Raw genomic sequence first — 14306 nt, 5'->3', positions numbered from 1 at the left:
TTCAATTGGTACCCTTGGCTTCCTGGCTGGCAGCAAATTAGTTCCTCAGCCATCTCATTGAAAATGGCTCAGGGTACAAATCATGGTGGAAAATCAGCACAGAAGCTGTCAACACTAAATTTTACACCCACCTTCGACCATGTAGTTCTGGTTTTCATGGCAACTTGCTCATTTTAAAATTTGTTTGAAAGTCATTTCAAGTGACATTAAATATTTGTTTTCCTCCACAAATAACAATGAAGTAGATAACAACTATCTCTAAGACAACAGCAGCAGAGTGTGCTCTCTGGCTACTTTTGTAACATTGTCATGTTTTTGTTATGCTTCAACTGAACAGAGGCCAATTATCTTGCTCAGTTGTGGACTGGCACTTGTTGGAGATGAAAGTTGAAATATTTTTCAGCTCAGAGGTCTCAGGGTAGAAGACCTTCAGGTGGAGCAACATAAACTGCCCAAAGCTGGATAAAGCCTTTAGTGCTTTTGCATTGCTGATGTAAATCCCCAGAAGTTTGGGGGGTATCTCCAGCCTGGGTCTATGTTGCTGAGACTGTCTTTACATGGGGGTGCCAAAACCGGATAACATCCTAATCTTGCATTGGTGTTCACATATAGCAGCACGGTAGCTTAGTGGTTAGCCTTGCTACGAAACAGCATCAGGGACCCGGGTTTAATTCCACCCTTGGAAGACTGTCTGTGTGGCATTTGTACATTCTCACTGTGTCCTTATGGGTTTCCTCTGACACCTCTGGTTTCCCATAACAGTCCAAAGAAGTGCAGGTTAGATGAGTTTGTCATGCTAAATTGTCCCACAGAATCCAGGGTGTGTAGGTTAAGTGGATTGGACATGGGAAATGCAGGGTTACAGGGACATGATAGAAGGTTTGGGTCTGGGTGGTGTTCTTTGGAAGGTTGGTGTGAACTCAATGAGCGGAATGATCTGCTTCTACACTGTAGAGATTCTATGATTCAAAGAGACTGTGCAAGGTATAAAGATTGAAAAGGTGAGCATTTTGATTATTGCTGCACAGTCCACTCAGAAAAAAAAAACAGGAGATGCTTGGAATTGGTCCATCAGGCGTAAGATTGCCTCAAATTAAGAAATAAAATGATGCATTTCCATTAAACAATCATGCAAAAATCTAATTTGACAGAGGGCAGATGTGTCAGAAAAAATCGATACCGGTCTTATTAAAAGAAAACAGGCACTGTGAAGACCAAGGACAATAAAATTTAGAAGACCAATGTTAGTTTGTTGGTTCTCTGTGGAAAGAAAATGATGAAAACACTGACCTTGATATTCCATCCACTATATACTTCTAAACTTTGAAATCTTGAGCAAATTCTTTCTGTAAGTGAAAAACATTCTTAAATGTGTGGAAGGGACTTCCAGATTTGAAGTTCAGGTGCCATTTTGGCTGGGCTCAGAGTGCTTCAATTTTCAAGAACATTCAGGGAGGGAGATTGAGCAGTCTGAAACAGTCTTGGATCTGTTTCTTGCCTTTGAAGTGAAAATCCGAGGCCAAAATATCATGCAACATAGAAGATGATGTAGGTGGGAAACACCAATATATTCCAAAATAGGGGAATCAAGGGCAAGAAGTAGAATGATGGATCAGACATGATCCTATTGAATGACAGAACAGGCTTGAAGGGCTGAAGGGCCTATTCCTGTATCTATTTCTTGCGGCCTACTGTCTTAAAAAAATCAATATTATTCCAACTTCTCTGACAATATATCTAAAACAACATTATTTTCAGAAACACTTACTAATTCAATAGTCCATATAATGCCATTTATGTTATCTATCTACAAATTTTCTAGTCAGCCCATTGACAAACTGAGTTTTTACCAACCTCTGAATCGGGACAACCACAATTCACTGATAGTCGCAGACCCTTCTCTTTCACCATTCAACAATGTTTACCCTGTTCCTCACCCTCTGTTACAGTATTCACCCACTTCTACATCACCTTTTTAGTATTCACATTCGTCCTTCACCCCCAGACAGTGAGGGGTTGAAACTGTTGGGGGGGGGAGGTTGTTGTTAGTCTTGGGATGCTTTGGTACTCAAACTGATTTGGATAGCATGAAAGTCCTGGGCAGGTTTTATGCCTGCGATGAAAGTTCATAAGTAAATTCATGTAACAAGCAGGGCAGATACACATCTCAAGGGACCAAGTTTCCATAGGAATTGGAACAAAAGTAGGCTACTTATCCCTTTAAACCTGTTTCTGCCAATTAACAAGAACGTGGCTGAACTGTGGCCTAACTCCACATACCTATCTTTGGCCCATATCCCTTGATACTTTTGCTTAACAAAAAGTAACTTATCTCAGATTTATAACAAACAACTGATCAAACATCAACTGACATTTCAAGCCTCTACCACCTTTACTGTGCAGAAATACATCCTAACATCTCTCCCGAATGTTGTTTCTAAATTTTTTTAGACTATATATACAGTTCTAGAATACCCAACTAGTATAAATTGTTTATATTTATCTACCTGTTCTTTTCCTGTTATCATCTTGAAGACTTTGATCCCGTCACCCCTTAACCTTCTAAGTTCAATTGAAAACAGGCCTAATTTGTATAATCTCTCCTCATAACTTAATCCCTGAAGTCCAGGTATCATTCTTATACACCTGTGCTATATTCCCCCAAAGGCCAATATATCCTTCCTGAGGTGTGGTGTCCAGATCTCCTTGTAGTAGTCCAACTGGAGTCTAACCAGGGTTATGAATATCTGATTCTACTGTTGAAAGAAAAATGGAGTAATCCAGGCATGGTAAAAACGGCAATCAAAGTTTAAACTTTATGTGTAAGTACTGGAGATATGCAAACATCACCAGCTCAGGGTATCAGTGCACATCAGCAAAGTGGGTTGAGTGAGATGTCACTTATCATTTTATAAGATTGCAACTTTTATTTATTGATAGGAATCTGCTTAGGTAAGCAAAGAATTGGAAGGGTGAACTGCTGTGAACTGGGGGATGGAATAAAATTAAAGAAGACTACTTCACTAACTTTGGATACGGAGATTGAAGAATTGCAGCATTATATTATAGCAATGAAGACATTTCAATGGAGAACCAGTGAAGAATGATAAATTGGATGGATTGAAAGGGAAACAGTGAGCAAATCTGAGAAGAATAATGTTGTGAACTGGAAACATGAAAAACCTGAGAATGTGTGAGGGGGATCTGGAGGGGGATGACGGGTGCAAGGATGAACTAAGAGGAAAAGTGTAGTGTCCAAATGTAACTTGGGGAAATTGGGAGAACAGTGCGCGCTGTGTCGCTTTGTCAATCATCTAACTGCTTAAAAATATTTAGTAAAATGCATTTAAAACAGCGGTAAATTTTGATTTTGAGGGATGGCTTAAAATGGGTCCAACGTCAACAAAAACAAACAGCAGAGATGTAAAATGAATGCCAATTCACCATCATCCATTTTACGTTACTGCATATAGTCAACATCCATTTTATGAAGAAGTGACCTGCAAGTGACCTACATTTCAAAATGAACAAATTTATATCTCGAGCTGCAGCAGGAGCCACGCAGCTTTGGGTAAGCAGAGCGCCTCTGCAGCTTTGTGCAGTTCTATTCTTAATCATCATAGAATCCCTACAGGGTAGAAAGAGACCATTCAGCCCAACAAGTACACACTGACTTTCCAAAGAATATCCCACCCAGACTCACACCTCTACCCTAACTCTGTCTTTCCCATGGCTAAATGACATAATCTTACACATCCCTGGACACTACGGTCAATTTAGCATGATCAATCCACCTAACCTGCACATCTTTGGACTGTGGGATCAAACCAGAGCACCCAGATGAAACCTACACGAGCACAGGGAGAATATGCAAACTCCACACAGACAATTGTCCGAGGCTGGAATCAAACCCAGGTCCCTGGCACTGTGAGGCAGCAGTGCTATCCACTGGGTGAGAGGGCCATCATCATGCTTATGAGAGACAGTCATTCAAGCTTTGAATACTTGTGAATTACAACTTTATCAGAATTGTGAAAAACCACAACTGGAAATATCTCTAACCATAACTATTAAGATTACAAAATACCCTTGTTGCTGTTCAGATGGCACAGGAACAGAGTTACTCAACCTCCTGAGTAATACAACTGTTTGAAAATAATGTCAGAACAAAGTCATGCTTAGATCTTTAACTGCTTGAACGAATTCAAGTAAAATGAATTTCTTGTAGAATGTCTTAAGTATACACTTGCTACTTAAAAAGTGATTGATCAAAATGGTGCAACATTAGGTCATCCCTGGTTCCATGATACACCTTCTGAAATAACAGACAAAAAATACTTTGCAAATGCTTCAGTGCTGGATCCTTTTCACGCAAAGCCTAATTTAAGCAGCAATTGCTTTGAACAATTTGGAATTTGAAAACAAGAAAAATTAATCACTATGAATGCAGTTTATTGCCCTCTACCCTATTTGCTCAATTGAAAAATTAAAATCAATGCCCTGAAATTCTATTGTATGAAAAATAGCAAATAAAGCCTTAATAACTTTGTTTTTGATTCCTTTGTTGCAGTTTAACAAAGCTATTAATTCACTTACTTAAATAGGCTGGCATCTTTGATAAAATGACAGAAATTACATTTTGATGCAAATGCTTGCATGGTTTCATTTGCACAGTATAACTCCATTTGCAATGTGTGTCAGTCATGGAGTCAACAATGCCTGGCAGAATTGGCAGAATTTGATGTGGTCTTTCATTTTTTTTCATGGGAGTGATGAAGGGAAAAGAAATGCATTTTCACAGAATAAAATCTCTAGAGAATTTTTATTTTCATATATATGCATGATCATGAGCATTCTAAGCAATCAAATAGAACATCTTATCTTTGCACAAGTTAAATTTTGATGGATAACCTTTGAATAAGCTTTTTTCTGGACTATAGACCAGCTATTAGTCGCCTATGAATACACATATTAGATGGAGACAGAGATCATTGTGGTCAGATTCAACAATATTCTTTTCATGCCTAATAGTTTTCTTTCCACCGGAGACAGTTCTGCCCTTAATTCACCAGTATGAGTCCTCCAGTGACCCAGATGAGACAGAACATCTGACTGAATTATCAGATTGTGATTGTTGTGCCAAATGGAAACAGACAACAAAGAACTTGAAATTTACTCGCCCAAGAGGGAGATATTGGGGAATCTTATACCACCTCAGAGCAGACCAGTGAGCATTAACAACAAACTTCCCATCTGTAAATGTCTATGAGGTAGCAAGTCATCACCTTCACATGACTGGTGAAAAAAAATGTAAAGGCAAATCCAGAACAAGTGGAGATACTTACAGAGGCAGTGAAAGTGCAAACTTTACCCTGAACCCTGGACCAGCCTGGAATTAAACAAAGCAGCACATAGCACCACTGCTGCTGGTTATGACAATATCATCATTGAGTTCCTAAAACAACTTGAAGTGTTACCAATGACTCAAAATGCTAATTCTAATTCCTTCCCACAGATGTGGCTCGACCTGCTGAGTCTCTCCAGCAATTTCAGTTTTTGCTTCAGATCATCAGCATCCACAATTTTTCATTTTGTCTTAAAGCAACTTAATGGGCCTGATCCTGATTGACTCAGTTCTTTACGTGGGTCAAATGCAAGGGAAATACTGCCGAACTCTGGGGGATGGCTAAAGTAACTGGTCTCTGAAAATGAGGTGAGAAATCAAAATTACAATCTATCTATTATTTATGATGTTGAGACAGCTGTGCTATTACACATTAGTTGCAACCCCGTGCTATATGAAAATCATGCAATAAAAATAGCACTTAAAGTGTCGACGATGCAATCACGTTATAGCCAACACACACTTTAAAAGTTTGTGCTATTGAAACAGCATCCCTTATTCATCAATTGTCTTACAGCCAATTCACATTGATAGAATGTGCATTATAGCAGAACTACCTGTAGTGTGTCTAATTTATATATATTTTGATATCGTTTAAATTTGAGTTTGGAATTTTGAATGTTGAACTGGTTACAAGTAGGATTTTCAGTGCATCTGAAGGGTTTAATGGTTACCTTGTAAGTATTTCTTTTAAGTATAACTTGTAAGCCATGATGACTTCTTTTAAAACAATTTGAGAGAGATGACCTCCAAGAACTGATTTTTTTCTCACATTGGAAGAGTTTACAAGCAAACAAAGTATACTGTGAAGTGAATTAGGCTTTCTGATGAAAGATTCTGGACATTTTTTCATATTTAGGAGAAATGACTATAGTTTGGAGCAAAGCCTTTCAGTTTTAGTTTCAGTTTTGAAAGATTCTGCAGGTTTCTTAGCTGAAGATGGGTGTGTGAAGCAGTTTCTCCTAGTTTCAAACCAGAAATGCTTAAACAGCTTAAACTCAGTTATATGAACGCTCCACGAATTGGCTATCAGATTTATCAAACTGAGAGTTGAAGTCACATGTAAATTGAACTTGTAGAGATGACAGAAAGGAGATTATTTGGTGGGAATACTGTGAAGGAATGCTTTTGAGTTCTGTAAAGGAGTGTTTTGGGATCTGTAAAGGAGTGTTTTTGGGATTAACAAGATTATTCTTTTACCATGCATTTCAATCTTTTTAATTATGCATAACATGTAAATATTTTGGTTTATTCTATGTTATCTATATTTCTTCTATCTAACCAACCTGTTTATTGCGAAAACCAAAACCTGCAACATGAGTATCGAAATTTCATGCAGAGGTCGGGTCGCATTTTAAAAACAAAAATAAACTAAAAAGCCAGATTTCAATCTGGGACTTTATTTTCCCATTAATAACATCAGCTGGGACCATGACACATCCAATATTCTTTGTTATCAAGGGAGTAGAACAATAGATCCCACAGTGGATCCAGCCAGATGTAGAGTATATCCTGTGTGTATACCAAGGAGGTTTTTGACAAGGAAGAAGCTTATTTGATCAGACCCTGAGAAGGGAATAATAGATTTAGTGAATTCAATTACTTTGGATTAAAAAGTTATTTTTAGTCTCAGTTCAGAAGTTTTAAGATAAAGACCAAGAGTGATTATTTAAACTGAAGACATTAAAGTTCAACTGTGTGATAGCTCCTTCTTACAGTTCCAGTTTAAATATTTAAGTCACAAGTGGCTTAAATTTACCTAGGTTTTAAACACTGGGATATTGATGAGAGTATTATATTAGTACTGTTTTGGGAACTGGACCAGGGATGATTTGGGTACTATTTTGGCTACTGTTCCATTTCTTTTCAATTTATAAAGGAGTGTTTTGGGATTAATGGGATTATACTTCTACAGTGTAATTAAAACCTGTGAAGTTGTATTATAACTGGATAGCTTGGATTATTCTACATTATCTATATTTCTTCATAACAAACTTTATTTTGCTGCTAAGGCAAAACCCACACCTTTGCACACTTATGTTTTAGCAAACTATTACTTGGTTAAAACCAAAAAAAAGTGATATATCAAGACAGGTACCTGATTGTAATCTGACTTATCTGATATTAACATCCGCTGGGAATAGAACACAACAGCACTCGACAACTCAACATTCTCACAGATATTCTTCAAACAACTCACTTCCCCTAGTTCCCTGTCCTCAGCAATATCAACCTCCCTCCCAAAATCAGGAGGGTAACTGCAACAACAAAGCTACTCAAAGAGATCAGCTCAACCCAAGCCTGTGCTTGTTCACTGACCTCCTCAACCATCTGTCTATCTTTCCACAAGCCATCCCATATGGTTGAAAGCTACTACAATGAGGATTAACAACTGGGGGCCTGTGGCTGGAGGATTGACAGGAGCAAACACTCACCAGAAATCACACACTCAGTGTAGACCCCAACACTCGTCCACATAACTTGGATTTCCACAGGAAACAGTGAATCCATTAAGTTATTTTCTGACTGACCAAATGCTTTGTGCCACCATCCGAATCAGCGTGGATATTAACCTGGATCCAGGCTGCAGCTATGGTGCAGTCCAAACAATGATTCATTTTTAAACTTCATTTTTGTGGGCCAGCATTTATTGCCCATCGCTAGTTGCCCTTGAGAAGGTGGTGGTGAGCTGTCTCTTTGAATCACTGCAGTCCGCCAGTGGGCTGACCCACAATGGTGATTGGCTTAGAGGGGAATTGGAGATGGTGGTATTCCCAATTATCTGCTGCCTTTGTCCTTCCACATGGAAGTGATTGTGGGTTTGGAAGGTGTTGCCTTAGATTTTTGGTGAATTTCTGCAGCGTATTTTGTAGATACTTATACTACTGAACATCGGTGATGGAAAGAGTGGATATAGTGTCAATCAAGCATGCTGCTTTGTCTTGGATCATGTCAAGCTTTTTCAGTGTTGTTGCTGCACACATCCAGGCAAGTGGGGAGTACTCCATCACACTCCTGACTTGTTCTTTGTAGATGATGGACAGGATTTGGGGTGTCAGCAGGTGAGTTATTCGCCACAGTATTCCTAGTCTCTGACCTGCTTTTGTTGCCACTACGTTTATGTGGCAAGTCCAGTTGAGTTTCTGGTAAATGGTAACCCCAGGATGTGGTTAGTAGGGGATTCAGTCAAAGTGTGGTGGTTAAAATGTCTCTTATTTGTGATGGTCATAGCCCAGCATTTATGTGGCATAAATGCTACTTGCCGCTTGTCAGCACAAGCCTGGATATTTTCCAGATCTTGTTGCATTTGAACAAAGACTGGTTCAGTATCTGAAGACTCGCGAATGGTGGTGAACATTATGCAATCACTGGCAACATGATGATGCTATCAGTCTAACAAGATTAATTTGTCCTTGGGGTTTTTTTAGAGCAGTCATAAAGGCAGAGGTACCAAAATGTCTGGAAAGACCTTTAACAATGGCAGGGGAGTAACCAGTTCTCCCAATTCAGGTTTTTTCTAGTTTGGGTTAGAGGTAGCAGATAAGCTGCTGCAATGCAAAAACGTTCCATGCCTCAACAGATGATCCATGACTGGCTTCTCTCTCTGAAATCCCTCCTGCTTGTAAGGTCCTATGTTTAAATTTACCTTTTGCCAAGGAGTATGCTTCTGGGATGTTATGGGAATTGAACAGCTCCTAAGGTTAGTTGCTGTGTCAGGTCAGTTGAGTTTTCCAATAATTAAGTTATTCTAGATTCCATTTTCTTTTGTTCGTGTTTCAACTGTAGTGTCTAAATAAATTCTGTTTTGCTTAAAGCCGAGTGGTTTGACCAGCTGCATCACACCTGGAATATCCACCTTACACCTGTCTTTAAAATAAGAAAAGTTAGGATCCAGGCTACCTTCTTAATATATTTTGATGGAGCTTGGCCTGGTCCATAACAGAGAACATCCCCACTTCTGATCTTATTATGGAGGGAAGTTCATTGATGAAGATGCTGAAGATAGTTGGGCTTTAGACATTACGCTGAGGAATTGCTGCAAAGATGTCCTGGAGCTGAGCTGACTGACCTCCAACAAACAGACCATCTTCCAATGTGCCAGGTATGACTCCAACCAGTGGAGAGTTTGCCCCAATATCCACTGATTCCATTTTTGCTAGGGCTCCTTGATGTCACACAGTCAAATGCAGCCTTGGTGCCAAGGACTGTCACTCTCACATTATGCCAACTAAACTTGTAATTGAGTTAAAGAACTTGGACAGAGTACATGGATAGGAAAGATTTTGAGGGAAATGGGACAAACACAGACAAATGGGACTCGTTCAGTTTAGGAAACCTAATCAGCATGGATAAGTTGGGCTGAAGGGTCTGCTTCCTTGCTGCATGACTCTGACTTTATAACTCTAGCCAGTGACAAGGCTATTGCATGGCTGTATGACTATCATTATCATGATTTTTGGAATAAAGAGGGAGCGAGAGAATGAAAGTTAACTGTATGCATCACCGTTTAATACAATAAAGCCTTTCCTGCTCATATAGCTCTATCAAATTTGAGTTTCATTCTTAGTCATTCACAAACTTGAGGGAAAAATGTAAGGTGGTCAAGGAATTTGATAATTAATATCACTCATAAAAATGTGATTGTTTTATTTTGAAAGGCTTAGCTGAAACGGGATATCACAGCAAATCAAACTGACATTTAAATCTAGCCTGTTGGCGACAATCACAGTGGGTCACTTTACAAATCAAACATGTTCGCGTACCTTCCTTTTCCTTATGTTTGTTCTGATGAGATATCGGGTTTTCATTAGCCTGCACACAGTAGAATTCCCGTGTTTGAATCCCCCCCCCACAAAGGGAGGTTTGATTTCCACGTCTTCTGTCTTGCTGGCTGAGTAGCATGTCAACACGACATTCACTCCATTCTCTTGTCCTCCACGAATACCTGCAATAGGCAGTTTATGAACACGTGAACACATGTAAATGATTTCATTTCAAAATGAATAACTTCAAAATTGCACACGGGCAGCGGTAGTTCAAGAAAGCACACCAGTGTCATCGTGAGGGTAACCAGGGATGGACAATAATTGCTAATCTTATTGTAGATACCCAAATCTCGAGCATGACATTTGTTTTTAAATTGTCAAGTTTAAAAAGAGATGTTCTTGAAAAAGAGTAATGCTGACAAGACTGCCCTTGATATTGGGTTCTCAGTAGCTCTATGAAGGCGATGCGTGACTTTCTTGAAAAACTCTAATCTCATTCTTGTTGTACATTTCTTTTATTTTTACAGTGGAATAGCTTGCTAGGCTAATTCAGAGGAAATGTAAGTCACAAATGCAATTGACTGGCTTGATTACTTAAAACCAAGGTTTCACACTTGATGTCTTGTTGGATCTGCATTTTGAACCCAGACTCTAATGCAGATATGCCATCAAAACTTGTATCCATTCTCATTATCAATGAATACTTTTGTGTATGTTTAAAAGCAGCAGAGACAAGTAACAGTCACTGTTTATCTGTTGGAAATGTACTGTTCATAGTTGCCTCATAAGATTTTTTTCTGGGTTGAATATTGAAATGCTGACAGAGATGTCTATGGCATTACAGATGTGAAATATAGCTCGGATGCCTCATTATTTTTTAAAACAAGGAGCATCTAACATCCTACTGTCTCATTGCCGTCAGCAAGCTACAAGATTCCATACCCTTGTCAGATACATAGAAATTCTATCAGCAGAATTCTGCAAATTTAATATAAGAATCAAGCAACGAAATCAGCAGAAAGGCTAAAGTTGAAGTTGCGTACCAGGGTTGAAATGAGGGATTAAAGGAAAATGTATTTAAATTATTTCAAAATATTCTCATTCAAAATGTGTATGTGCACAGCTATATCCCTGCTCCACAGAGAACAAAATTAGACATCAAGGATAATACAGAGACCAAGAGAAACATTGCTCTGCACTGCAATAACCAAGACCATTTTATTTTGAAAAAAAATTGGAGGCAAATCATTTGGTCTACTCTACATTCTTTGTTCTATCATCTATTAATTACTGCTAGCATTTGTACAAGCTAGGGAAAACAAAAATAATTCTTCCAACAAATATTATGAAAACTTGCCTAAATTTGACGACAAACATTCCACTTCACAAAACAGACAGCTCAAAATCCCTTTGAAGATTTCTCCATCAAATTTTGGAAAAAAGAATGAAGCTTACATTTCACTTAGGCAGCGAACATTGAGACTGATGCTAAGACTGCGCATCTTTACAGAAATACTTTGACACAAAATTGTAAAGAAACATTTTGATTTATGTTTAAAGACGCTATGTATCCTGAAAACTTCAAAGGATATTCTATACTCCTAGAGTTAATGCATATAAAAAGACAGAAAGCTTTTAACTAGGACTTTAGATGATCTTTGCTTAAAAAATTAATGAGGCATCCGGGCTGTATTTCAGATCTATGTTTTCATAGACATCACTGTCAGAAATTCCATACCCAAGCCAAGAAAATATTTTTTTGAGGCAACCATGAACAATATATTTCAAACTGATGAATAGTGTGCTGCTATTGGACATGCACCAAAATACTCTGTGACAATTTGGATGAAGGAGACTTTCTTGCTCATGGTGGTGCATGAAGATTTTTCACTGACTTAAGAACCTTTTAAACTGGAATGCTGAAGATGGAGGCTATTATTAATTCTTCAAGCTGCTCCAGCTTATACGTTAGTAATGCTGCTGTTTAAAATGTAGGTATAGGAAATAAATGATCCCAAAAGGGAAATAGATTGGGCATGGTAGTTAAAGCTTCAAAGTTACTGAGATTATTATTCAGGAGGGCAGGTAGGCAGGCAGGCAGGCAGAATGCTGGGAGAGCAAGCTAGTGTACCTGGCCTACTGAATGTAAAATTGGCAACCAAGGCCGGGGTTGGATATAGCACAGGAAAATTAGAAACAGAGCAAATGGAAACTAACGTAACTGTTCGTAATGATCTTGTGAGACCATGGATCTCATAAGACTGCAATTCAATGTTCAGAAGCTAAAGGTTTTCTTAAGTTTGTTCATGAGATGTGGACAGAGCTAGGCCAACATTTATTGTCCATCCCTAATTGTCTAGAGAGTGGTTAAGAATTAATCTCATTTCTGTGGCTCTGAACTCATGCACAGGCCATAGCAGATAAGGATGGCAACTTTCCTTCCCCAACGGATATTAGGAAACGGATGGGTCAGTGTGACAATTGGAAATGCTTACATGCCTACAATTAGGCCAGCTTTTTATCCCAGACTTCTTATTAATTTTGAATTTTATCGTCCGAAATGGAGGGATTCAGATACATGTCCCCTTATTCACCTGAGTTTTTGGATTACTTGTCGAGTGACATTACCATTATGCCACTATGTTCCCAAATTAGGTAACAAGTGTCTGGTTCACATTAACTTCAAGGTCTAGCACCATTTCTCATATTAAAAACAGCCAGCTAACAATTGAAAATCAGTAAAATAAAATCAAGAACTGTGAATAATGGAGATCTGAAACAGAAACAGAAATAGCTGGTGAACCTCAGCAGGTCTGGCAGCATTTGTGGGGCGAAAGCAAAGTTAATGTTTCAAGTGATGCTTTACCAGCTTTCTCCGCACAGATGCTGCCAGACCTGCTGAGTTTCACCAGCAATTTCAGATTTGAATTGAAAATCAGAGTAGGGACCTCACTGTCCCAACTGATATACAAACACATCCCATGCTTTGTTCTCAGGTCAGCTTGTTAATAGAGCAACAATCAAAAACTATCTGATGGCAAGAGCTGCACTCATCCTCAAATCAGGGGATGGCTGTATGACACATGGCACCTTTCAGGTATAATTGATGGAGTGTGCACAGAACATGCTGTGCTAATTTTTCCCAGGTATTGAGCAACCTACCAAGAGATTCTTAACAGGTGATGCCTCAGAAAACAGCCAGGGAAAAGTTTTTTGTTGGTGATGTTTCCAAGAATCTCTGGTTCACTCTGTATACTTCAAAACCTCGCCAAAGTCATTGATGCTTTCACAATGTCAGCTCAGAGACAGAATGGCCAATTGCCATTACTGACACGTTATAGCAAGGTGCTGAGCTGCAACATGCCGTGTTAATAAAAATGTGGTTTAGGCCTTAGTCAGACACCAATGGATTGGCAGTGTGGCCTTCCACTTAACTTCAAATTTCAATTGCCCTGTTTTGATTGATTTGTGTAACTCACAGTTATAGCCATTCTTTCTGCTATAAACTGACTTGCGATTAGAGACTATTTGTCCATAATGTAAGAAGTGCTTGATTTAATGCAGTGAAACAATCTGTTGTGGAGAAAATGTAGATTTGCTGAGATTCGATGTCCCTATACACCCTGAGGAAATGTCTCATCACAATAGAAAATACATTGTAATGGCCTTTTCTTCTGCTTCACTGAGTCTGAAATTTTTGAGGAACGGTGCATACAGCGGGTTGCAGCACAAATTAAGTTTAAAAGGATGTAGCAGTTCCTGGGCAACCTGAAATTTGAAGTCATTATGGAAAATAATACAAATTACGGGAACCCTTGGTGTACTGAATTCTCCTGGGGACTATCAAAACTGATATATAATTTCTGCTGTGTACAAGTCATAGAATTGCTATTATGCTACTTTTTAATGTTTTTTCGAGTTTTTAACACATTTTGTTTTCTGTGACTCTTTACATTGCTTCTCCCCCCCACCTGTATTCAGCCACAAGCACTTAAGCCGGCAATACAGTTTCTCACAGGCACGTATAATTCTGCCTTAAGCTTTCATAGACCATTGTGTTGTGCAAAACTGAACTTCCAAAAGAATCGGTCAAAATAAGACTTCATTGGCTGAATCATCTTTTACTGGCTAACTTT

The 14306-nt window shown here is 38.7% G+C and overlaps 1 protein-coding gene across 1 annotated transcript in view; it reads right to left on the bottom strand.

The window, feature by feature from the left end:
• Positions 1-14306, bottom strand: part of LOC122549803 (thrombospondin type-1 domain-containing protein 7A-like) — a 403547-nt gene that overhangs the window by 163743 nt on the left and 225498 nt on the right. Inside the window, exon 4 of the mRNA XM_043689852.2 lies at positions 10168-10349. Coding sequence (XP_043545787.2) covers positions 10168-10349 — 182 coding nt within the window. The remainder of the gene's footprint in view (positions 1-10167; positions 10350-14306) is intronic.

The sequence above is a fragment of the Chiloscyllium plagiosum genome, unplaced genomic scaffold (assembly GCF_037043375.1).
Source record: "Chiloscyllium plagiosum isolate Xiang-an unplaced genomic scaffold, Cpla_swu_hap1 HiC_scaffold_5, whole genome shotgun sequence".
Classification (NCBI taxonomy): domain Eukaryota; kingdom Metazoa; phylum Chordata; class Chondrichthyes; order Orectolobiformes; family Hemiscylliidae; genus Chiloscyllium; species Chiloscyllium plagiosum.
This window is presented reverse-complemented; position numbering and strand designations above follow the sequence as displayed.